General features: G+C 41.1%; 1 protein-coding gene, 1 long non-coding RNA gene, 1 other non-coding gene and 1 pseudogene across 3 annotated transcripts in view; 1 reads left to right on the top strand and 3 right to left on the bottom strand.

Moving 5' to 3' along the window:
- Positions 1-786: 786 nt before the first annotated feature.
- LOC126019006 (uncharacterized) lies at positions 787-1,413 on the bottom strand. The gene is made up of 2 exons (XR_007498922.1): positions 1,147-1,413; positions 787-1,111 (listed from the first exon to the last, which is right to left on the bottom strand). It is a non-coding gene; the product is annotated as an uncharacterized LOC126019006 (long non-coding RNA).
- Positions 1,414-3,330: 1,917 nt separating this feature from the next.
- TSG101 (tumor susceptibility 101) overlaps positions 3,331-24,215 on the bottom strand; it is a 50,733-nt gene continuing 29,848 nt past the window's right edge. Inside the window, exons 8-10 of the mRNA XM_049781053.1 lie at positions 7,967-8,169; positions 4,647-4,886; positions 3,331-3,662 (exon numbers count right to left, since the gene is read on the bottom strand). Of these exons, the coding sequence (XP_049637010.1) occupies positions 3,573-3,662; positions 4,647-4,886; positions 7,967-8,169 (533 nt within the window). The 3' untranslated portion in view covers positions 3,331-3,572. The remainder of the gene's footprint in view (positions 3,663-4,646; positions 4,887-7,966; positions 8,170-24,215) is intronic.
- LOC126019962 (U6 spliceosomal RNA) lies at positions 5,890-5,997 on the top strand. The gene has a single exon (XR_007499562.1). It is a non-coding gene; the product is annotated as a U6 spliceosomal RNA (small nuclear RNA).
- LOC126019176 (uncharacterized) lies at positions 6,066-6,188 on the bottom strand (annotated as a pseudogene).

Here is a 24,215-nt window from a genome sequence, read left to right on the forward strand (position 1 = left end):
TATTTTAGACACTTTTAGTAACGTTTTAATTATTACCATACTGTTACTTTTATAAGAAAATAATTTATCAGAAACATAAATTTGAAATGAGTGAAAATGTTAATATAAACCCTGTATATTACATATTACGTTAGATCAAGAGGCTTTACTTCAGCACTAACAATGCAGTTTATATTTTACTTGAGACACTCTACTTCAGAAAAGTTAGTATTACAATTCAAAAAATAAAATTTCTTCATAGTAAGTGGAGAAAAGGACAAAGGAGGGAAACTCTGGTAAAAGCAGTCATTTTTCCCTTATTTATTTTTCAGCTAAGAACTTTTTTTTTTTAGTTTTTTGGTCACACCTGGCTGTGCTCAGGAATTATTCCTGGCTCTGCACTGAGAAATTGCCCCTGGCAGGCTCAGGGGACTTATATGGGATGCTGGGAATCAAACCCAGGTCGATCCAGGGTCGGCCGTGTGCAAGGCGAATGCCCTACCGCTGTCCTATCTCTCCCGGCCCAGTTTTGTGATTTTAATACCTGGGAATTGAATTGTGAACATGAAATGTCCCAGCAGGATAAAATTAGATTTCTCAAATATGTTATTATTTTGATGTCATCAATCATATTCATCCAACTATAAATTCTTTAACAGCCAGACTGTCTTGCTTGCTCTTTGCTGAGCCTAAGACAGTATCTATGAAATAGTAGATATCTGTTAACAATATGTTAACAATCAATTACTTTTCCTCGTAATTGTTTATTATTAAGGGGCCAGAGTGATAGATATTCTAGCAGGTAGTTAGGGCATTTGCCTTGCATGTAGGTGATCCAGGTTTGATATCCAGCATTGAATACAATCCCCAGCCTCAGAAATGGCCCTTAGAACCTGCCAGGAGTGACCCCTGACTGCAGAGCCAGAAATAAACCCTGTGCAGTTGTGTGTGGCCCATAAAACAAAAATAAAGCTATAACTGTTTACCTTAATATAACCAACTCCTATAACATTTTTCTAGGAGAAACTGATAAAACTTTCTTTTGTTCCAGGAAATCACTCCTGGTAGGGCTCTGGGGACCATATGGGATGCCAGGGGTTGGTCCCAGGTTGGCTGAGTGTAAGATAAGCACCTTCCCACTCTACTATCTTTCTGAGCCCGAAACACTTCTGGTTTTATGGCATTGTCAGTTAAGTGTCTACAAAATGAGTGTTTGATAACAAGAATCTGAAAGCAATGTTTATAATTTCTAACTTCCCAGAGGCTATGACATTTAAAGAGTGTACTTCTCGAGTGTCACCCTATCTATTTTTAGCTAACATAACAGTTTTAGGAAGAATCTTAGGATTATCTATCCAGTCTTACCATAAGTAAGTTATGATGTTCATCTGAAAGATGAATAACAAGGGGTCAGAACAGTGGTGCAAGCAGTAGGGCATTTGCCTTACATGTACTAACCTAGGACGGACTGCTGTTCAATCCCCCAGCATTCCATATGGTCCCCCCAAGCCAGCAGTGATTTCTGAGCGCATAGCCAGGAGTAACCCGAGTGTCACCAGTTGTGCCCCCCCCCACCAAAAAATAAAAGATGAATAACAAAGCATAACAAATTTTTCCATATATGGGGCAGGTTTTATTTTTGTTTTTGGGGCTAAATCTAGCAGTGTTCAGAACATGCAGTGCTGGTTATCCTACTAGTCCTTTGTGGTATCTCCCTTGCCAAGGAAGGCTGATTATTTTTGAGTATTTTTTTATTTTGTTTTTGGGCAACATCTGGTGACCTGGAACCCAGAGGGACAATGATTTTAATTTGAGGGGAGCCACAGCCAATGGTGCTCAGGAGTTACTTCTGTCTCTAAGCTTAGGAAACAGTCCTGGTGGATTTAGGGGTCCATATGGAATGCCGGGGATCAAACCTGGGTCAGCTGTACTATTGCTCCAGCCCTGAAGAATGATTTTTAGATGGAATGAACTTTGAAGCACCTCTTGTTTTATAATCTATATTCTTTGCTGTTGTTAAGAGAAAGACAGGGAGTGCTGGGGATGAGAAGGAAGAGTCTAATCTTGTAAACCTTTGTCCTGATATATTCAATTAGGTTAAAATGCCATCTTTCAGCTTTTATGTGAACTACCAATAGTAGTAAACACACTGCTTTACTATCTTGTCCAGTATAGACTGTCTTGCTACATTTAGAAACGTTTCTCTAAGCAGCTGGGTTTTTAGGAGGAGAATGAAGATGAAACCTGGGCTAAGTACCCTGTTGGTCTGAGTGAGAGCTTTAGACAAATGGAATAAATAGGAATAAAGTAATGAAATACATTAATAGAAATTTTGATGTACTTGGGGACAGAGAGGAGACCACTATAAAACAGACATATAAAACATGTTTTAGGGCCCGGAGAGATAGCACAGCGGCGTTTGCCTTGCAAGCAGCCGATCCAGGACCAAAGGTGGTTGGTTCGAATCCCTGTGTCCCATGTGGTCCCCCGTGCCTGCCAGGAGCTATTTCTGAGCAGACAGCCAGGAGTAACCCCTGAGCACCGCCGGGTGTGACCCAAAAAAAAAAACAAAAAAAAAGGGGGGGGCCGGGCGGTGGCCCTGGAGGTAAGGTGCCTGCCTTGCCTACGCTAGCCTAGGACGGACCGCGGTTCGATCCCCCGGCGTCCCATATGGTCCCCCAAGCCAGGAGCGACTTCTGAGCGCATAGCCAGGAGTAACCCCTGAGCGTCACCGGGTGTGGCCCAAAAACCAAAAAAAAAAAAAAAAAGGGAAGAAATATTCCTTGTATCCTGCAGGTACATGACATTACAGATCTCATAAAGGTAAAAATGGCCCCTACAGAGGACAGTACAGAATTGTTTCAAGAGTAAAGAAGCTCTTCAAACTCTTGAGACAAACAAGATATCAGGGAAATTCAGAAGGAACTCAACTATCATTTAAAAGTTTTAAAGAAAAGACAAGATATAAAAATACACAGTTAAACTTTTGAGTAGACTGAATTCCTAAACAGGAAAGAAAAATAAAAGGTGGGGGAGCTGAATGATAGTGACTGCATCAGAAAAATTTTTTTGGTACTTCACCTCTTTCTTACCAACTGATCCAAAGGAATGTATGTTGTGTATTTACTGTCATGGAAATTCTGATTCTTCAAGAAAATCTATGATTTTTGTTCTGGCTGGCTTATACTTATGTTCAAGTATTTGCTATAAAAAAGTTGTCATGTTTCCTCTACAATGTAAAAAGAGTATGTATACACATAAATTTATATGAAGAAAATGATTAATCAAAAGCCAAGCTTCTTCTTAAAGATTCTTGGATAATTCCTAAAGATGTTGAAAAAAGAGGAGAAATTATGCAACAAATTTTATTTAGCATAGTCAGTCCCAACATTCAGCACAAAAGGTTTACAGAAGATAGAAAGTACATTAATAAAAGCCAGTCTTTACTAAAAGAAAACAGAAAATATATTATTGATTCAAAATATTTTACACTTGAATGATAAACTGTAATAACTTATTCTGGGCACCTACTGATAAGAGAAAGGAAGAGGAGAGAATGCTTTAAAGAGCTGTTTCCAGGGTTGTCAGAGAAGTCAGTAGAGATCACTGAGACCGGCAGTCTTTCTTGCTTTTTGCATGAGTGCTCTCAGCTGGAACTGTTTACGTGACAGAAGACGAACGTGCTGGGAAGAGGGGAAAGTTTCAAAAGTTAAGAATCGTTGAAGCACAGGCATGAAATATCAGTTTGTAACTTACATGGGATTTAAGCCTATTTTGCTCTACCAACCTCCTCGAGAGTCAATATTCAATTACATAAAGGCTTTTAAATTCCAATAGGTTGATGCTGCAAGATGTATTAAGATTTTACAAGCTTTACAGTATCTCAGAAGATTTATAATCATGAGAAAAGAACCAATACTAAACAACTGTAGTGTAACTCAGGAGACAGTTATATTTTGAGACAAACAAGATATAAGGAAACCAGAATTATGGTTTGTCAAAACTGTTATTTGTCCCACTTGGCTAAAAGAGAAAGTGACTTTAGTCTTAAGTCCAATGTCTTCTCTCTTCATACTGTCCTAAGCTATGATCACCTGGAACCAGTGGGAACAAAGAAAGAAAGCCCTGTACCAGTTGCTGGGCACATGAAGGACTGAATATAAACTAAAACTGGTTATCTCTCACACAGAGACAGATAAAATAACTGACTTGACCAGCTTTGCATGAATATTGGAGCACCAGCAATAGACTGGATTGAATACCCAAAAGTTGACAACTATTATCCATAGATCTGTTTGATCTGTTTGTACCTCTAAATCTCTGGCTCTGAATTAGGCACAGTATAGAAAGACAACTTACATTTCTCTTTAGACATTTTTTGGATAAGCGAGACAGGGATAAGAATAGGCTATGTGACAGTGCTATTCTGTGCTCAGAAATGATGAAACTCGGGACTATGTGGTACCAGGAATCAATGGGTCAGCTTGATATTGAATACATAAGAGAGCTTCAGCCCCAGCCCATTTTTTTTCCTCCAGACTGATTCTCAGCTTTCCATAAGTGAGAAAGACAGTAACCATTTTCTTACTCTGTTTCCTTGTTTTCTGGAAACAAAGATAGTTAACTCACTCTACAGATCTAGAGATCTACAACAGAATAAGATATACCTTTAGGAAGACATCGAGATCTATCACTCCCCGCCTCAAGGCTTCTCCCAGGTAAAAGATAGTATCTTCAATAGCATTTTCTTCTGCATACAAATTTAGGATCTGTTTATACAGTGGGGCTGTGGGAATGATAACTTCATCAATATCATTATTTTCAGATTGATTTTCCATTTTCTCCAGAGCAGAACTTAGTTCTTCATCCTTCTTTCTCAAAAGTTCTATATTTTTATCAACCTCAGCCTGAAAACAGAACAGTCCAATAATGATGATTTTTACTAACTGTACATAATTATCTGCTTGCCAGACATCTACAACTCAATTTCACAAAAACTTGCAATTAAAAGCAATGTTTAGAGCCAGGGACACAGTTCAGCAGTAGCATTTCTAATCACCTTTATGTTATAAGTTGTTACTTATGTTATGTTATTCATGCATTTATGTTATAAGTTGGATTCTAAATACTTCTCCCCATATGTATTTCAATTAACACATTAGTCAAAGGTGACCTAAGTAGGCTGAATTTAAAAAAAATTAAAAAAAAAAGGGTGGAAATACAAGAGATTCTGAAAGTGAAACCTTCACACAATAATAATTTAGAGAAGCTCTTTTTTTTGGGGGGGAGGGGGTGTTGGGTCACACCTGGAAGCGCTCAGGGGTTACTCCTGGCTCTATGCTCAAAAATTGCTCCTGGCAAGGGACCATATGGGATGCCGGGATTTGAACCACCGACCTTCTGCATGCAAGGCAAATGCCTTACCTCCATGCTATCTCTCTGGCCCCTATAGAAGCTCTTTACATAAAAAAAAATCATGTTTTGTTCACAAACAGAGCATCTGTGATTAAATTAACTTTCTCTGGTTCTTACAAAATTTCCAACACACAGAATCTCTAACATTTGTAAATGAAGTCTGAGAGTCCCCAAGCTCTGAACTGTAGTGATCTCACTTCTTGAACTTTTGAAAAGCACTGGCTAATACAATTCACTTTCCTCAAGGCCTTCAAAGACTCAGTAATTTATCAAAATTCATCAAAAATGCACTTTTTCAGGGGACTGAGAGATAGTATGGAGGTAGGGCGTTTGCCTTGCATGCAGAAGGACAGCGGTTCAAATCTCAGCATCCCATATGGTCCCCCGAGACTCCCAGGAGCGATTTCTGAGTGTAGACCCAGGAGTAACCCTTGAGCGCTGCTGGGTGTGACCCAAAACCAAAAAAAAAAGAAAAAAAAAAGCACTTTTTCATGCTCGCTTCAGCAGCAAATATTACTAAAAGAGGAGCGAGTGACACAGAGAAGATTAGCATGGCCCCTGCGCAAGGATGGCATGCAAATTCGTGAAGTATTCCATAATTTTTGGAAAAAAAAAGAAAAAAGCACTTTTTCTATTTGTTTTCTGAACCACACCCAGAGATGCTGGAGATCAAAACTGGTTGGCTGCATCACACACATTTTACTGGACTAAATTGTCCTTGCGCAGGGGTCATGCTAATCTTCTCTATATTGTTCCAATTTTAGTATAATTCTCCATGAGATTAAAAGAGAGAAGCTGGGGGCCAGAGAGATAGCATGGAGATAAGGTGTTGGCCTTGCATGCAGAGGGACAGTGGTTCAAATCCTGGCATCCCATATGGTCCCCCGAGCCTGCCAGGAGCAATTTCTGAGCGTAGTGCCAGGAGTAACGTTTGAGGGCTACTGGGTGTGACTCAAAACCAATAAGAGAAGCTGGTACCCAAATTATGCTAGTGTCTCCACTTCATCATTAAAAATCACAGGGTTTTGTTTATTGTAACTCTTTAAAAAAGTTTTGGGGCTGGAGTGATACCACAGTGGTAAGGCGTTTGCCTTGGAAGCCGCTGACCCAAGGCCAACCCAGTTTCCATCGTGCCATCCCATTTGGTTCCCTAAGTCTGCCAAGAGCAATTTCTGAGCGCAGAGCCAAGAGTAACCCCTGAACATTGTGGCCCCAAAACAACAACAAAAGTTTTATTTTCTTAATTATATGTAAAGTCTCTGTTTTTGTTTTTGGGCTACACCCAGCAATGCTGAAGGGTTAGTATGCTGAAGCTCTGCACTCAGGAATTGTGATACTTGGGGGATCCAAATAGGATGCTGGGAATCAAACCTAGCACTGTGCCTTCCAGTTATATTACCATATTTTCTGGCGTATAAGACGACTTTTGAAACAAAAAAAAGTCAACCGAAAATCAGGGGTCGTCTTATACGCCGAGTAGATCCTGAAAAATGTTTCAATATACTGCTAAACGAAAATTGTCTGAATATCGCCACAAAACGAATTTTCCAACTCGATCCTGCACCAATGACTGCAAGGCTGCTCGGACCGCCTCTCTAACTCAGCCAATCCAAGCAGTCTTTTTTTTTTTTTTTTTTTTTGGGGGTGGTGGTGTTTGGGCCACACCCGGCAGTGCTCAGGGGTTACTCCTGCTGTCTGCTCAGAAATAGCTCCTGGCAGGCACAGGGGACCATATGGGACACCGGGATTCGAACCAACCACCTTTGGTCCAGGACTGGCTGTCCAAGCAGTCTTTTTATGCATGCAAATTAGACAATGTTCTGGACCCGAATCTACACTGTCAAAAGCCTGCTCAGATTGGCCAGAGTCAGAGAGGAAGTCTATGACAGTATAACCTTTGAACCTTTGCTTGTTGTGTACATACAGTTGCAGCACAGGAACGTTCTGTCTGATACAGTGAATATAGGCCTAAACCTATGTTTTAACTGCAAATTTAGGGGGTGGTCCTATACACTGGGAAATACGGTAATCACCTTAATCACCTCTGGATTATTAAATCAGTCTATACTCAAATGTTTGCCATGATTTACTTTTGTTTGTTTTGGGGCCACAAGTGGTGATGCTCAGAGGTTACTCTTGGCTACGCGCTCAGAATCGCTCCTGGCTTGTGAGACCATATAGGACACTGGGGGATCAAACGTTTGTCTGTCCTGGGTCAGTCACTTGCAAAGCAAATGCCCTACTGCTGCGCCACCACTCTGGCCCCATGTTTGCCATGATTTTTACTGTGGTTTGGAACTCTCAAATCATTTCTGCTGGCACATGTTCTCAAACATGTACTCTTTGTGTCAAAACATTACCTCCGGTAAGGAACAAGCAAAAATGCTTCTGTAGTTCAATCCCCAAACCAAATTCCAAATTTTATACACTCCATTTTTAAAAGCCACAAAGAAGGTAACGTTCACTTAAGTACATAGAATTTTTCTGAACTCACATTGTACTCACAATGTCAAGGATAAACAAAAACATGTTATTAGGGCTAAAAATCACAAGTATTTAGTGAGTTACTTACTACTTCTTGATCTAAACGGGTAACCATCTCTTCCAATTTCTGGTGACCCTTTTTCAGGTCTTCCTCTGTACGTTTCAAAGCGTTGAGTTCTGCTTGGGCACGATCCATTTCCTCTTTCATCCGCCATCTTAGTTTATCACTGACTGCTGAGATGAGAGAGGCTCTGATAGTGTCCTCACTGATGGTGCCATCCCTGCTGGGACCTGTGAGAAAAATAAAGGTAAAACCACTAACTTCTAAAGCTCTTTTAAATCCTTGAACAGGAAACTTCAGAAATAGGACAAAACGAGTTAACACTTTTAAAGTGGAAAGAAACTGTTGTAATTTCATAAAATAACATTAAAATTTATGTTGACTCACAAATGCTTTCCCCGAAAAGTTAATTGGTTTTTGCTGGCTTTATCTGTAGATTCAAACAATGAGCTATTTTCTCTATTATGTAGGGCTGCTCCTACGTATTTCCTATGTATAATTTACCTTACTACAAGAGATTTATTCTTCCTCCATTTCCAAAAAGAACAGGAAAGAACAAATGAGCAACAAAGAATAACAGAGAATAAATTCCACTGATACACTTCTATTCTCAGATTCTTTTTTTTCTTTTTTTTTTTTTTTTTGTTTTTGGTTTTTGGGCCACACCCGTTTGACGCTCAGGGGTTACTCCTGGCTATGAGCTCAGAAATCGCCCCTGGCTTGGGGGGACCATATGGGACGCCGGGGAATCGAACCGAGGTCCGTCCTACGCTAGCGCTTGCAAGGTAGACACCTTACCTCTAGCGCCACCTTCCCGGCCCCTATTCTCAGATTCTTTACTACAGTGATTTCTGTTCACATCTAATTAAACATCCATCAGATATTTTTTGTTCCTTTACTGTTAGTATGAATAATTTTATGACTGTGTCCTTCATTGAAGGCCCTAATCAAATGTACGATTTTTTTTGATCTTCAACTATAATAAAATATCATATAAGAATTAGTAAATTGGGCCCGGAGAGATAGCACAGCGGCATTTGCCTTGCAAGCAGCCGATTCAGGACCAAAGGTGGTTGGTTCGAATCCCTGTGTCCCATGTGGTCCCCCGTGCCTGCCAGGAGCTATTTCTGAGCAGACAGCCAGGAGTAACCCCTGAGCACCGCCGGGTGTGACCCCCAAAAAAAAACAAACAAACAAAAAAAAGAATTAGTAAATACTTTTAAACTTCATTGTCTACTCTGAATGTGAGCTGCAAATCTTTATCATATTATGAACTGATGAACTCAATTTCAATCTCCAATCATTTCTTCTGGCTGGCAACTTCACCTGGAGGTAAGTTTTCAGGTGCTACTGGCTCTTTGCTCAGTCATCACTCTTGAGAGTGCTTCAAGTAACATATGGTGCTGGGGACTTTAACTTCAATCAGTGGGATGCCAGGCAAGTGCCTTATCCCATTACTATCACTAACCTCAGTGAACATTCTAGTTCTTAGACCCATCTTCTTGTCTACTTCGTTGGTCCTGTATATAAGCTGCCAGTGAAGGCATCCTCACATACATAATATTCTCAAGACCTCTAAACTCTAAATTAGGTTTTCCTTGTCATAATTTAAAGAAAACTTCAATTCTTTTTTTCTTCAAAGTATGGTCCCATCTGGTAGTGCTATGAATTCTAACCAGGGTCAACTGCATGCAAGTTAAGTGCCATACCTCCTGTGCTATCCCTCCACTCTGGATTTTTATTTTTTAGAGTCCTTGCCCTCTTTAACTATTTACAGACCCAGAGTAGGTCTCCCCAACCTGTATCCTCAGAACATTACCTGAGGATAATCTGAGCCATCAGGTAGAAAAAAATCTTCTAGTCTCTTTCCAACCAGCTTCCTATGTAACAAGAATTTTGGTTTTGCTTTTGGGCCACACCCGGTGGTGCTCAGGGATTACTCCTGGTTCCGTGCTCAGAAATTGCTCCCGGCAGGCATGGAGGACCATATGGGATGCTGTGATTCCAACCACGTTGGTCCTGGGTCGGCTGCTTGCAAGGCAAATGCCCTTCCCCTGTGCTATCATCTCTCCGGCCCTTGTAACAATAATCTCAATACCACTTTAACTGCATGCCCAACTCCTCACTGCTCAAAAGCAAGAACCTCTTATTCTCAGCAAGACAACTTGGAAGGTCCAGAAGCTTTTTACTCTTCATCTGTCCCTCTTCATAAGCACAGTGACCAATGGCTCCTTTGCTTTTCTTGTTCAGCTTTGCTCTAATAAGGACAGGTTTATTTAATCACCTTGCTACCTTGCCCCAAACATAGGCTAATCTGAGAAACTGTACTTTCTAGTTTTGATTGCCTGAGTTCAAGTCCAGTCTTCTCCAACATCACATGAATTCATTTGCCAATGGGTATATCACTCCTTTAGATAGATAATAACTGGCTTTTAGGATGTAAAAAAAAAATCTTGCCTTTTATGATTAAAGTTCAGATTTATAGATAGAAGTACATAAAGTATAAACTAACAGTGGCTACTAGTTCAAGATGGGAGATGTTAAGAAAAGATGCTCAATGGAGGCAAGGCATTTGGCTTGCATGTAGAAGGACGGTGGTTCAAATCCTGGCATCCCATATGGACCCCCAGCCTGCCAGAAGCGATTTCTGAGCCTAGAGCCAGGACTAACCCCTGAGCACTTGCCAAGTAGGACCCAAAAACCAAAAACCAAAAAAAAAAAAAAAAAAAGAAAGAAAAGAAAAGATGCTCAAATTGTGAAGTATAAATAAGGCAATTGCCTTGCATATGGTTGACCCAAGTTCAATCCCCACCACTACAAAAGACTATCCAATGAATACAGAGCAGAGCTAGGAAAAAGTCCTGAACCTATAGGTGTAAAAAAAATAAAAATAAAATGGTAGGAAAATGAATGGAGGAGAATGACACACTGGTATAAATCCATCTGTGATTCTGCTTTCCTAACAGATTTTTTTCTTTTACTTTTTTTTTTTTTTTGGTTCACACCCAGCGGCACTCACGGTTACTCCTGGCTGTGCTCTGAAATAGTCCCTGGCAGACTCATGGGACCATACGGGATACCAGGAATCGAACCACCATCTCCTGGGTTGGCCACATTCAAGGCCACTCTGTGCCATCTCTCTGCGCCCCCCCCCCCCCAAGATTTTTTTTTTTGTTGTTGCTACTGTAGACTTCTCCTTGGCTGGCCTTATCAACACACCCCAAATTTATTCTTAAAACAATGAACCACTTATATTTGTTACCAACAAACTCATGTTAATCATAAACTTCCTGAAAGATTTACAAATGACTGGTCTGAGTGATCCAGTATTTTTCTATAATCAGCTCTACTCACCTTAAAGTTTTTTTTTTTGTTTGTTTGTTTTGTTCTTGTGCTAGCCACACCAATGGTGCACAGGGCTTACTCCTGGCTCTGCTATTGATCTCTGGGATCTCTGCTGATCTCTGATCTGCTGATTTTTGCTCAGGAAAGAATATGAGTTGCTGGGTATTGAACCCAGTTTGGCCTTGTGCAGGGCAAAAACCCTGCCTCCACTGTACTATCTCTTTGGTCTCTTCTGATTTAAACTCTTAAATAACTCTAACAAAAAGTGTTTAATGCTTTTATGCCCTTAAAATTGTATATGGTGGGCCAGAACAATAGCAGAACATTAGGGCATTTGCCTCCACGTGGCTGATCCAGGACAGACCTTGGTTTGATCCCCAAGCCCTGCCAGGGGTGATTTCTAAGTGCATAGCCAGGAGTAACATCTGAGAGTCACAGGGTATGGCCCAAAAAGGGGGGAAAAAAGTATATGGGTTAAATAAAGTACTATAAAATGATATAGTAAGTAGTATGAAGCTGCATGATCTAGAACAGTCCAACTCCCACTCTGCCTACAAATCCACTCTTAGGGGCTGACATCTTGCACATGGCCAAATTGGGTTCTCTATTCCAGGCCATGGGACTAGCCCTAAGTACCTCTGGAAGTATCCTAGGCCTAACTCAAAGTTGACTGTTTTTGAATATCAAAGTCTAATCTTTTCTATTATAGTTAAGGCTAATCATTAAAGGTCTATTTTCTTAACCATATTTATTTTCCAAAACAACACACAACAAATAAAATCTTTCTTACTGTATCAACTTAAAAACATACTTTTCAGGAGGGAAAGAACTGGGTATTTCTTTGTAGCCTCATTGTAGGAACAAATGTTGATAAAATTTTTGTGTGAAACTAACAGAACCATCTTCTAGAAGTCCTGGGGAAGAGTTACCTTAGAAGTTCTTAGGATGTAGAAGGCAATTACTGAAACTTTACAAATACAAGAGATAAAAAATTATATTTTGGGCCCGGAGAGATAGTACAGCAGCGTTTGCCTTGCAAGCAGCCGATCCAGGACCAAAGGTGGTTGGTTCAAATCCCGGTGTCCCATATGGTCCCCCGTGCCTGCCAGGAGCTATTTCTGAGCAGACAGCCAGGAGTAACCCCTGAGCACCGCCGGGTGTGACCCAAAAACCAAAAACCAAAAAAAAAATAAAAATAAAATTATATTTTAATTATCTGTATTATTAACTGCAGTGTTAAACCAAATGAAATAATCATTAATTCTACTACCTTAAAAACGTGGGAAGACTAGACTATTAACACTTTTTAACCTTGAAGGGAGATTGTATTTAAACAAATGGTTGTTGAAAGTAATAGAATGTGAAGTATTTTGCAATATTTATTTATTTATTTATTTAATATTTATTGCAGTATTTATTGCAATATTTTTTTGGTGGTTTTTTTTTTTTGGGGGGGGGTAACACCTGGCAGTGCTCAGGGGTTATTCCTGGAACATGCTCAGAAATTGCTCCTGGCAGGCACGGAGCAACCCCTGAGCAACGCTGGGTGTGGCCCAAAAACCAAAAAAAAAAAAAAAAAAAAAAAAAGGCAAACACCTTACCTCCATGCTATCTCTCTGCCCCCCCCTTTTTTTTTAATTTTGGGTCACACCCAGTGGCACTCAGGGGTTACTCCTGGCTCTGCGCTCAGCAATTGCTCCTGGCAGACTTGGGGGACCATATGGGCTGCTGGGATTTGAACCACTGTCCACCCTGAATCAGTTTCATGCATGCAAGGCTATCTCTCTGGTCCCTCAGTTTTTATATTGTTTTTGGGATACATCCAGTGGTGCTCAGGGCTTACACCTGGATCTTCACTTAGGTGCTCAGGTTGACCATATACTTGGGTTACTGTGTGCAAAGTAACTGTCTACTGTTCTGACTTAAGGGACACCCAAATATTTACTGTAAAATGTTGCCAAAATTTAACTAATTTTATTTCAGCTTTGGTTTTGCCTTTTTTTTGATAAGCTAATTCTGTATATCTATGTAATTTTGGTTTCTCACAACACATTTAAAAATATTAAAAATACCTGTAAGCTGCAAATAAAATAATTTTTATCAAAACCAACTTAATACTAGAAGTTATATTTGTTAAAAGGGGTATTCTCTAATGAAGCATGAACAATTTTTTCAGCGTATAGGCTTACCCCTAATTCCTTGTTGTAATATGAGTAATGGTCCAAGCCAATTTTTTTTTGTCTGTTTTTGTTTTTGGGCCACACCTGGTGACGCTCAGGGGTTACACCTGGCTATGCGCTCAGAAATTGTTCCTGGCTTGGGGGACCATATGGGACGCCCGGGGATCGAACCACGGTCTGTCCTAGAATAGCCACGTACAAGGCAAATGTCCTACTGCTTCGCCATGGCTCTGGTTCCCAAACCATATATATTTTAGTTAAGCAAGTAACTCCTTTTCTACTACTCTAGTTGTCTTTCTTTTCTTTTCTTTTCTTTTCTTTTCTTTTCTTTTCTTTTTGTAACATACCCAGTGGTGTTTAGGGGTTACTCATGGCAGGCTTGGGGGACCTGGAGATCAAACTTAGGTCAGCCAAGTACAAGGCAAATGCCCTACCTGCTATGCTATTGCTCTGGCTTTTCCATGTTGTCTTTCTTTTAATTTTGTTTTTTGGGCCACACCCGGCAGTGCTCAGGGGTTACTCCTGGCTATCTGCTCAGAAATAGCTCCTGGCAGGCATGGGGGACCATATGGGACGCCGGGATTCAAACCAACCACCTTAGGTCCTGGATTGGCTGCTTGAAGGCAAAGGCCGCTGTGCTATCTCTCTTATCTTGAAATTATGTCATCAGGAAATTCTGAGCATTTTAATATTTTTTAAATGTACCTTTTATTTTTTTTTTTTGTATTCTAAAGCAAAAGACTTCACTACTGGTCCTACATAATAGAAATGAACTTTACCAGATTGGTGTCTTTGTCCTTTCCCAGGACAAGAATTTTTAGTCTGTCCTTCCTTAAGTGATTTTAAAAGACTTTGGAATGCCTGGCCTCATAATACTGTTGACATATTTGGAGACCATACTCCACAGACAGTCTAACAATGTCATTTATGGTAGGGGTTTTGGATCAAGCAGTTGTGTTGCAATTTCTGATGTGACTGCAGACTAAAGGCTGATCAATTACAATGAAAGCATTCTAATAAAAATTCTGGATAGGGGGATGGAAACAAAGGATTAGAGTGAAGATTTTTGCATGTGTGTGTATTTGTGTCTTGGGTTTAATCCTCAGCATTGGGCAATCCCCCAAGTACCACAGGAAATAGCTTCAAAATAAAAATAAGGGGCCGGGTGGTGGCGCTAGAGGTAAGATGCCTGCCTTGCCTGCGCTAGCCTTGGATGGACCGCGGTTCGATCCCCCGGTGTCCCATATGGTCCCCCAAGCCAGGAGCGACTTCTGAGTGCATAGCCAGGAGTAACCCCTGAGCGTCACGGGTGTGGCCCAAAAACAAAAAACAAACAAACAAAATAAAAATAAATTAAAGCTAGATAGAAAAGCTCAGGAAAGGGCCGGAGTGATAGCAGTGGGTGAGGTGTTTGTTTGCCTTGCACAGGGCCGACCTGGGAGTGATCCCCGCATGGGGATCTTGGAGCTAGCCAGGAGTAATTTCTTATTGCAGAGCCAAGTCTAACCCCTGAACACCACTGGGTGTGCCCCCACCCCAAAGGGGAAAAAAAGCTCAAGAAGATTTCTTTGGTTGGCAATACTCCATGCAAAAAAAGTACTCTACTGAGAGGACCACTAGATCTGGAGAACTTTTACTTTTGCAGATTTATATTATAACATCAACATTTAACAATCAGTTCTTCACACTTTTTTGTTTGTTTTTGTCTTTTTTGGAGTTGTTTTTGAGAACATACTCAGAGGTGCTCAGGGGTTACTCCTAGCTCTGTACTCAGAAATTACTCCTGGCATGGGCCGAAGTGATGGTGCAGCGGTAGGACATTTGCCTTTCACTCGGCTGATCCATGATGGACCGCGGTTCGATCTCTCAGCATCCCATATGGTTCCTCAAGCCAGGAGCAATTTCTGAGCACATAGTTAGGTGTAACCCCCGAGCGTCACTGGGTGTGGCCCAAAAATCAAAAAAAAGGAAGGAAGGAAGGAAGGAAGGAAGGAAGGAAGGAAGGAAGGAAGGAAGGAAGGAAGGAAGGAAGGAAGGAAGGAAGGAAAGAGAGAAAGAGAGAAAGAGAGAAAGAGAGAAAGAAAGAGAGAGAAAGAGAGAAGGAAAGAGAGAAAGAGAGAAAGAGAAAGGAAGGAAGGAAGGAAGGAAGGAAGGAAGGAAGGAAGGAAGGAAGGAAGGAAGGAAGGAAGAAGGAAGGAAGGAAGGAAGGAAGGAAGGAAGGAAGGAAGGAAGGAAGGAAGGAAGGAAGGAAGGAAGGAAGAGAAAGAGAAAGAAAGAAAAGAAAAAAAGAAAAGAAAAGAAGAATTCCTGGCAGGCTCAGGGGACCATATGGGATGCTGGAGATCAAAAGCTGGGAATTAAACCCAGGTTGGTTGTGTGCACAGCAAACAACCTACACGCTGTGCTAGCTCTTGCTCTTTTTGTTCATATATTTTAATTCTTTTTGTTTTTTGTTTTTTTGGGCCCCACCCAGCGGTGCTCAGGGGTTACTCTGGCTATCTGCTCAGAAATAGCTCCTTGCAGGCACAGGGGAATATATGGGACGCCGGGATTCGAACCAACCACCTTGGGTCCTGGGTCGGCTGCTTGCAAGGCAAACATCGCTGTGCTATCTCTCCGGCCCCCATATATTTTAATTCTTAAAATGTACATCAATATGCTATAACTCCAAGTATTGTTACATTCCTTTAAGTCTAAAAAAAATAATTATCAGGGGTTCGAGAGCCAGCTCAATGTACTAGCATACGCTTTACATGCGAAATGTTCAGATTTAATTCTTGGTACTGAATCACCACCAGCAGTGACCTGTGGACTGCAGGATGTGGTCCCAAGACAAGACAAAACACAGCTCACAGATACATAGTCCCAATGACTTAGATTTGATACATTTCTCTAAGGATTCTTCTTCTTCCCCCCCCCTTTTGTTTTTGGGGACAAACCCAGTGACACTCAGGGGTTACTCCTGGCTTTGTGCTCAGAAATCACTCCTGGGAGGCTCCGGGTACCATATGGAATGCCGGAATCAAACCAAGGTCTGTCAGGGTTGGCTGCATGCAAGACAAATGCCCTACCGCTGTCTATAGCTCCGACCCCTCTAAGAATTCTTAATTGTATGGACTGGAAACCTGGCTAGATACCTATAGTAAAATTGTAAATCCACAATAATGCACACAAAACAAACTGTTGTTATATAAACAGTGTTTAATTGGATGTACCTGGTCTGTGTCTGACCTAAGTTTGACTCCTGGTACCACATGATCTCCCAAGCATCATAAGGTGAAACACTAGAGTAGTGGTGGCTAACCTTTTTGAGCTGAGTGCCCAAACTGCCGCACAAAACCAAAGAATTTCCTCAAAGTGCCAGCACATCCTCCCAATGGCCAGACCGGCCCTGTTGCCAGGTGAGCTGCAAAGTAGACACTGGCACACTTGCCTCCCGCCACGCTGCATATCTTAATTGTGGACCTTCCTGCAAGCCAGCTGCAAGGCCTTCGCGTGCTGGCATGAGTGCTATATGTTCGTCATCTATGCACTAGAGGCTCTCAACACTAGGGGTAACTTGGGTATTCCTACAGCACAGGGGTCGCACTGCATTCTCGGGCCATGCATTGAACCAAAGACCCAAATAGCTGAGAATTGCAGAAAGGCCTGGCAATACATGAGACACCCACCACTAAAAATGTTAGAAATCCTGAGGCCAGAGTAATAGAACAGACTTACGGGTAGCCAATCAGATTAATCCCCAGCACCATATGTGGTCCCTGAGCCTGCCTGGAGTGATCCCTGAGCACTGCTGTGTGTGGTCCATAAAACAAAGAAAAAAATTTTAATTATATTATATTTTGCCCTTTTTTGGGGGGAGGGAGGGTCACAATTGGCGCTGTTAAAGGGTCACTCCTGGCTCTGCTCTGCCTTCAGGAATTATTCTTGGTGGTGCTTGGGGAACCATAAGGGATGCTGAAGACTGAATCTGGGTTGGCTGAGTACAAGGAAAGTGCCCTACCTACTGTACTGTGCTGAAGAAATTTTTCTGCTTTCAACTTTCACCAGCAACTTTCAGCCAGACACACACACACACACACACACACACACACACACACACACACACACACACATATATATGGGCACACATATGTGTTCCTAGCAATGCTTGGGAGATAATGTGATGTCAAGGACTGTATCCAGAACTCCCACAAGGCATACATTCTAGTACTTTAAGCCATATTCCCTGTCTGCCAAGCATTTTTAATTTATGTTATCTGCTGAAAACACCATTTATGGACTGGATTTTTGTTAAAGAATAAAATGCAGACAGAGCCCAAATCATGCCATTATAAACTATTACTTAAAAACTGTGTTAATTTCCTGTAGAAAACTGACTCAAACCCACATGACTTCCGCCCATGATAATTTTTTTATTGTAAGTAGAACATTTCAAACTATATGAGCAAAGGCTTTGTTTTATGCTGTTAAGCACAAACCAGGGAAATTAATTAAGTAATTCGCAAAAGTGTATATGAAGCTCTTTGCCAAGGTCTGTGATTAAGACAGAACTTTACTGTAAAAAACAGAGAGGAAGTCTACCTTTTATGGGGGATGGGAAACACCTTGTGATGATCAAGGGCTTCTTCCAGCAGTACTTGTGAGATGGGACCACGTAATGTTAGGAACTCAACTCAAGACTAATGCATGCAAAATACACTAGTTCTTTGAGCTCTCCCTAGCCCAAGGAACTTGTAATTTTAAAACTGAACCAGAGCAATAAAGTCTCTATAGTCATAATCAGAAAACATTTTTTTAAAGAAAGCTATCAGATATTAGGAATATAGTTCACTGGTGGAGTGCAAGCTTCATAAATATGAGGCATTGGACTGAACAACAGGTATCAAAATAAGAAATAAAAGCTTCATAAATATGAGGCATTGGACTGAACACCAGGTATCAATATAAGAAATAAAAGCATGCCATGAGTAAGTTTATACATTCTGAATATAAACATGTGCCACAAAGAGTTAAATCAGTTTATATAAGCACTAATTTCAAATACCTCTAGACCTAAATAGAATATCAAAGTACTTACTATTTACAAAAAAATGGTGCTACAAAATCATTCTAATATCACGATTATAAACAATGAAAATACAGGGGTCAGCTGAATGGTAAAGCAAACTTGCCTCATTATAAAAGTCTGAGGCTGTGAGTCTAATTAGAATAGTATCCTGATGACGCTACAATTTGGGTCCTCAGTGCCACACAGTGTATGTACAACCTCCAGCCAGCCCATCAAATCAGGTGTTGAGAGCAGTGTGACCTTTAAACAGCACATATCAGCACAATAGGACCTCCAGAGAGCAACTCAAGCAGATGCCTAGTGAGAAGCTCCTACCTAGTGAGAACCCCCCACTGCGTGCACCCTCCCTGCCCCATCACTTGAAGCAGCAGCAGCAATAGTGAAAGGAAAGGGGACAAGATGAAAATGCTACTGGCAAACATAAAAAAGCAACAAAAGTCAATCTGAAGACAGTAACACGACATTCTTCAAAAATGTGGATCAGAATCAAGACACTTCCTTATTTATCTACAATGTTGAGATTGTCCTTTTGGAATAACCACAGAAAGCCAAATGAATCCTCATCTCCTACTTTCTTTTAATTAAAAATAAACCTGTTGTTGGGCCCGGAGAGATAGCACAGTGGCGTTTGCCTTGCAAGCAGCAGATCCAGGACCAAAGGTGGTTGGTTCGAATCCCAGTGTCCCATATGGCCGTCCGTGCCAGCCAGGAGCTATTTCTGAGCAGACAGCCAGGAGTAACCCCTGAGCACCGCCGGGTGTGCCCCCCCCCAAAAAAAAATATCTGTTGTTGAAATTTCCTAAAAGATTTTATATGTTTGAGACAGATTATGTACTCACTATTCCAGAAAGATTTAAGGCCGATCACACTGAACCCTTATAGACCAGTTCTATGTAATAAGGCCTTTTTCCCAAAAAAACTTTCAAAATTTATCATTATTTTGGATTTTTGTGGCAGAAAAGGCTTTAACATTTAGCACAAGCCCTCAACATAAAAACTGGCACTCATGACTAATGACTGATCAGGATGGAAGAAAATGCTACTTACCCTGCAGATGAGGCAGGTATTTCCAAAGGAAGTCTGTGAAACACTGTGGAGAAGAGGTGCCCAAATCCACACATAAGTAAGTATACACTAATACATCCCAGGAGCTGCCTGGGATGCTATATACTGGAAGAACAGTTTCTGTAAGCTAAATTCAAGACAGCCAGACAGGGAAGAATAGCACTGGACAAGACAGGCAAGAAACCCTTGTCATGTTTACTAGCTTCTTATCCTCTCAAGAAACTGTTATTAACTTGAAAACATTCCTATTTTCTCATCCATTTCTTTTCTCTACTAAATATGAATCAAAAGATGGACTATATATATGAACTCATTCAGTGGCAGTATTTGCAGGGGTGTCCACTTTGGTATTTTATTTTATTTTTGTTTTTGGGCCATATCGGCAGCGCTTAGGGGTTACTCCTGGCTCTGTGCTCAGAAATTGCTCCTGGCAGGCTAGGGGGACCATATGGGATATCAGGATTGGAACTGGAGTCCGTCCTGTGTTGGCTGTATGCAAGGCAAATGCCCTACTGCTGTGCTATTGCTCTGGCCCCTACTTCGGTATTTTAAATAAGACTTAAAAAAAATATGCAACAACACACATGAGATGACTATATTCCAACAAAGCCCTCTTTAAAAATAAAAATTGGGCCAACTCTGAGTATCACCAGGTGTGGCCCTGCAGTGGGAGAGGGGAATTGGGTAGGAGATGTGATAAAGGATATACTTTACATGTGAGGCCTTAGGTTTGATGCTTAGCACTGGGGGGATATATATATACATATACATATACATATATACATATATATACATATATATAAACATGCTCTTTGCTCAGGGAGCACTCCTGGTGGTACTTGGAGGACCATGTAGGTACTGGTGATTAAACCCAGGTCAGCCGCATACAGATGCCCTACTTGTATGTGGCTGACCTGGATTTCATCCCCAGTACCTGCATGGTCCACCAAGTACCACCAGGAGTTTGTATGCAGCTGACCTAGTTTTAACCCCTAGTACCCACATGGTCCTCCCAGTACCACCAGGAGTGGTCCCTGAGCAAATGCTCTACCACTACTCAATGTTGTACTTTTAATTCTGAAAAAAAAAAAAAAAAAAGTGACTGAAGCAAACAATGAAGAAAAAGAAAACCATAGAAAGCTTGTTTTCTTTCATGATTTCTTGTATCTAGGCAAATTGACAATAGTACTACAATACTGCATTTCAAGGATTATGACATGCCCAGTAAATAAGACAGTTTCAGTATGCAATTTTTTTTTTTGGTTTTTGGGCCACACCAGGTATTGCTCAGGGGTTATTCCTGGCTGTCTGCTCAGAAATAGCTCCTGGCAGGCACGGGGGACCATATGGGACACCGGGATTCAAACCAACCACCTTTGGTCCTGGATTGGCTGCTTGCAAGGCAAACGCCGCTGTGCTATCTCTCTGGGCCCTCAGTATGCAATGTTATCTAAAATTACTATGGCATAAAAAATATAAAGGTAGAATTTTATTATTATAAAGTTAAAACTATCTAATTTAGACTTCCAAAATTATTTGATCCTTGTTTATTTATGTTGATTTTAGAAACAAAACCAAATCTTAAAATGATAATATTAAATTCTAAAACTGAAAATATTAAGATGTTTTCTAAATAAAATTCTAAAGTAAGAGTTAATTAGCTTTATCTCTAAGAGTTATCACCCATAACTCTAATGAAGGAGCAGGTTAGTTATTTTTTTAAACTTTGAACACCATGGTTTGCAAAGTTGTTCATGTACAGTAGTTTCTGGCATTTAATGTTCCAACACCAATCCCACCACCAGTAGGACCTTCCCTCTATCACTATCCCCAATTTTCTATCCACTATAAAACTAAAACCAATAAAATTAAACTATCATAGTTTAATCATTCACTAGATAATCATTCACTCTCATGTCCTTAGTACCACAGCATAACCACACAACTCCTTATGACCAATAATACAGTGAGAAAATGGTGCCTGTAAACTCTAATATTCAAATAAAACTAAGTTTTTGCTTTCCTTTATTATAGTTTTAAAATTCACCAATGTTTTACAATAGTGCTGAATGCTTGCTTTGCATGCAGGAGGAATGACTGGGTTCAATCTCAGGTCACATTCTGGAAGTGGTCTCCAAGCATGTAGCTACAAGAGACCTTGAGTCACCCTAGGTATGGCCCTCAAAGAAACAAAAATCTAAACAAATGGAACACAAGCAATAAGAGGCAGAAAACAAAGTAGATTAAATGATATTCAACATCACAGTATGAAACAATTTCTAGATTTTCTTTTTTTTTTTTTTTTTTTTTGGTTTTTGGGCCACACCCGGCAGTGCTCAGGGGTTACTCCTGGCTGTCTGCTCAGAAATAGCTCCTGGCAGGCACGGGGGACCATATGGGACACCGGGATTCGAACCAACCACCTTTGGTCCTGGATCGGCTGCTTGCAAGGCAAAGGCCGCTGTGCTATCTCTCCGGGCCCAATTTCTAGATTTTCTAATAAAGTACTCTATTCTTTTTTGGGCCACACCTGGCAGTGCTCAGGGATGGGATGCTGGGAATCGAACCCAAGTCTGTCCAGGGTCAGTTGTGTGCAAGGCAAATGCCCCACCTGTTGTGCTATCACTCTGGCCCCCTAAGTACTCTTAAAAAAAACCAGAAAAATTGTTTTTGTGGCTGCTGGAGAGATAGCAATGGAGGGAGGGCGTTTGCCTTGCATGCAGAAGGGCGGTGGTTCAAATTCCGGCATCCCATATGGTCCCCTGAGCCTGCCAGGAGCACTGCCGGGTGTGACCACCTCCCAAAAAACAAACAAAAAACCCCACAAAAACAGAATCTTTATAAACCAAAGAGATTATACTATCAACTCAGTACTATTTCCACTTCACTAGTGATACCTAAACTGAAATATAAAGTTTAGCAAGAATTATTGTGCTTTGCTAGAGAATAAGAGATTTTCCCAAAGTAGATGGTACCTCTCCTCTCCACACTTACTGGAACTGGAAGTTCAGAGGGGTGGCAGAAATTTCAGATGTAATTAGGGCATTTTCTATTTGTTCACTTAAAGAAGGTAGATTTATATGAGGGTGCTGTGTTTTATTAAAGACAGAAAACAATATTTTTTCAGCCACACCCTTTAGATGCTCAGGGGTTACTCCTGTTTAAGCGCTCAGAAATTGCCCCTGGCTTGGGGGGAACATATGGTATGCCAGGTGATCGAACCACTGTCCTTCCTTGGCTAGCGCTTGCAAGGCAGACACCTTACCTCTAGCGCCATCTCACCGGCCCCAAACATACAATATTTTTGCAGCATGGTTATCATTTATGATACAAAAGATGAAAGAAAAACACCCTCACAAGATGGGGCCAGAGTAATAGCACAGTGGTAGGGCTTTTGTTTGTTTAGCACGCAGCCACCCGGGATGGACCCGGGATCCCTGGTATCCCATATAGTTCCCTGAGCATGTCAGGAGTAAATCCTGAGTGATGCTGGGTGTGGCCCAAAAACAAAAACCAAATAACAACACCCCGTCCCAAGATTCTAAATTTATTAGTCACTAAGCAAATTAGTAAAAGACAAAATTCAATATATTAATAAGTCCTGTTTGTGGCATAAGAAGTGTGTTTTGGGGCTGGCGAGGTGGCGCTAGATGTAAGGTGTCTGCCTTGCAAGCGCTAGCCAAGGAAGGGCCGCGGTTCAATCCCCCAGTGTCCCATATGGTCCCCCCAAGCCAGGGGCGATTTCTGAGCGCTTAGCCAGGAGTAACTCCTGAGCATCAAACAGGTGTGGCCCGAAAAACAAAAAAAACAAAAAAAAAAAAAAAAAAGAAGTGTGTTTTGTAGAGTTGGTAGTAGTACAAGATTGGTCATGTAAAGGAAAACATGTAAAAGAAACACAGTGCACAAATTCTAAGACAGAAATATAAAGAGACAAGGTCAGAATAAAAAATTGGGGTCAAGGGCCTGAGTGATAACACAGAGAGCAGGCCGATCTGGGTTCGATCCTGAGTGATAACAGAGAGTAGGCATTTGCGAGCCACATTTTTTTTGTTTTGTTTTGGGGTCACACCCAGCAGCGCTCAGGGTACTACTGGCTCTAAGCTCAGAAATTGCCCGGCAAGCCCAGGGACCATATGGGATGCCGGGATTCGAACCACCGTCCTTCTGCATGAAAGGCAAACACCTTACCTCCATGCTATCTCCCCAGCCCCGAGAGTAGGCATTTGCTTTGCCTGGGTTCGATCCCTGGCATCCCAAACGTTCCTTCAAGCCAGTCCCCAAAGCCTGGCAGGAATGATTCCTGAATCCAGAATCAGGAGTAACATGTGAGCAAAAACCAAACCAAACTAAACCAAAACAAACCAAAACAAAACGAAACAAAAAACTGTGGTGTAGCTAATTACCTTAAGCATACACCAGAGCACACATCCAGAATATACATCCTGCTTTCCCTAATCTCCTTAAGGTCTTCTCTAAAAACAGAAGTACATACCATGTCATAATCCCTTCTCACAAGCACATACCATGTCATAATCCCTTCTCACATCCTCTGACACAGAGTTCAAACCTTATTCTCCACCATTTCTCCCCTAATATAGGGGCCAGAGAGATAGTA

Source organism: Suncus etruscus, chromosome 9, assembly GCF_024139225.1.
Source record: "Suncus etruscus isolate mSunEtr1 chromosome 9, mSunEtr1.pri.cur, whole genome shotgun sequence".
NCBI classification, from domain to species: Eukaryota; Metazoa; Chordata; class Mammalia; order Eulipotyphla; family Soricidae; genus Suncus; species Suncus etruscus.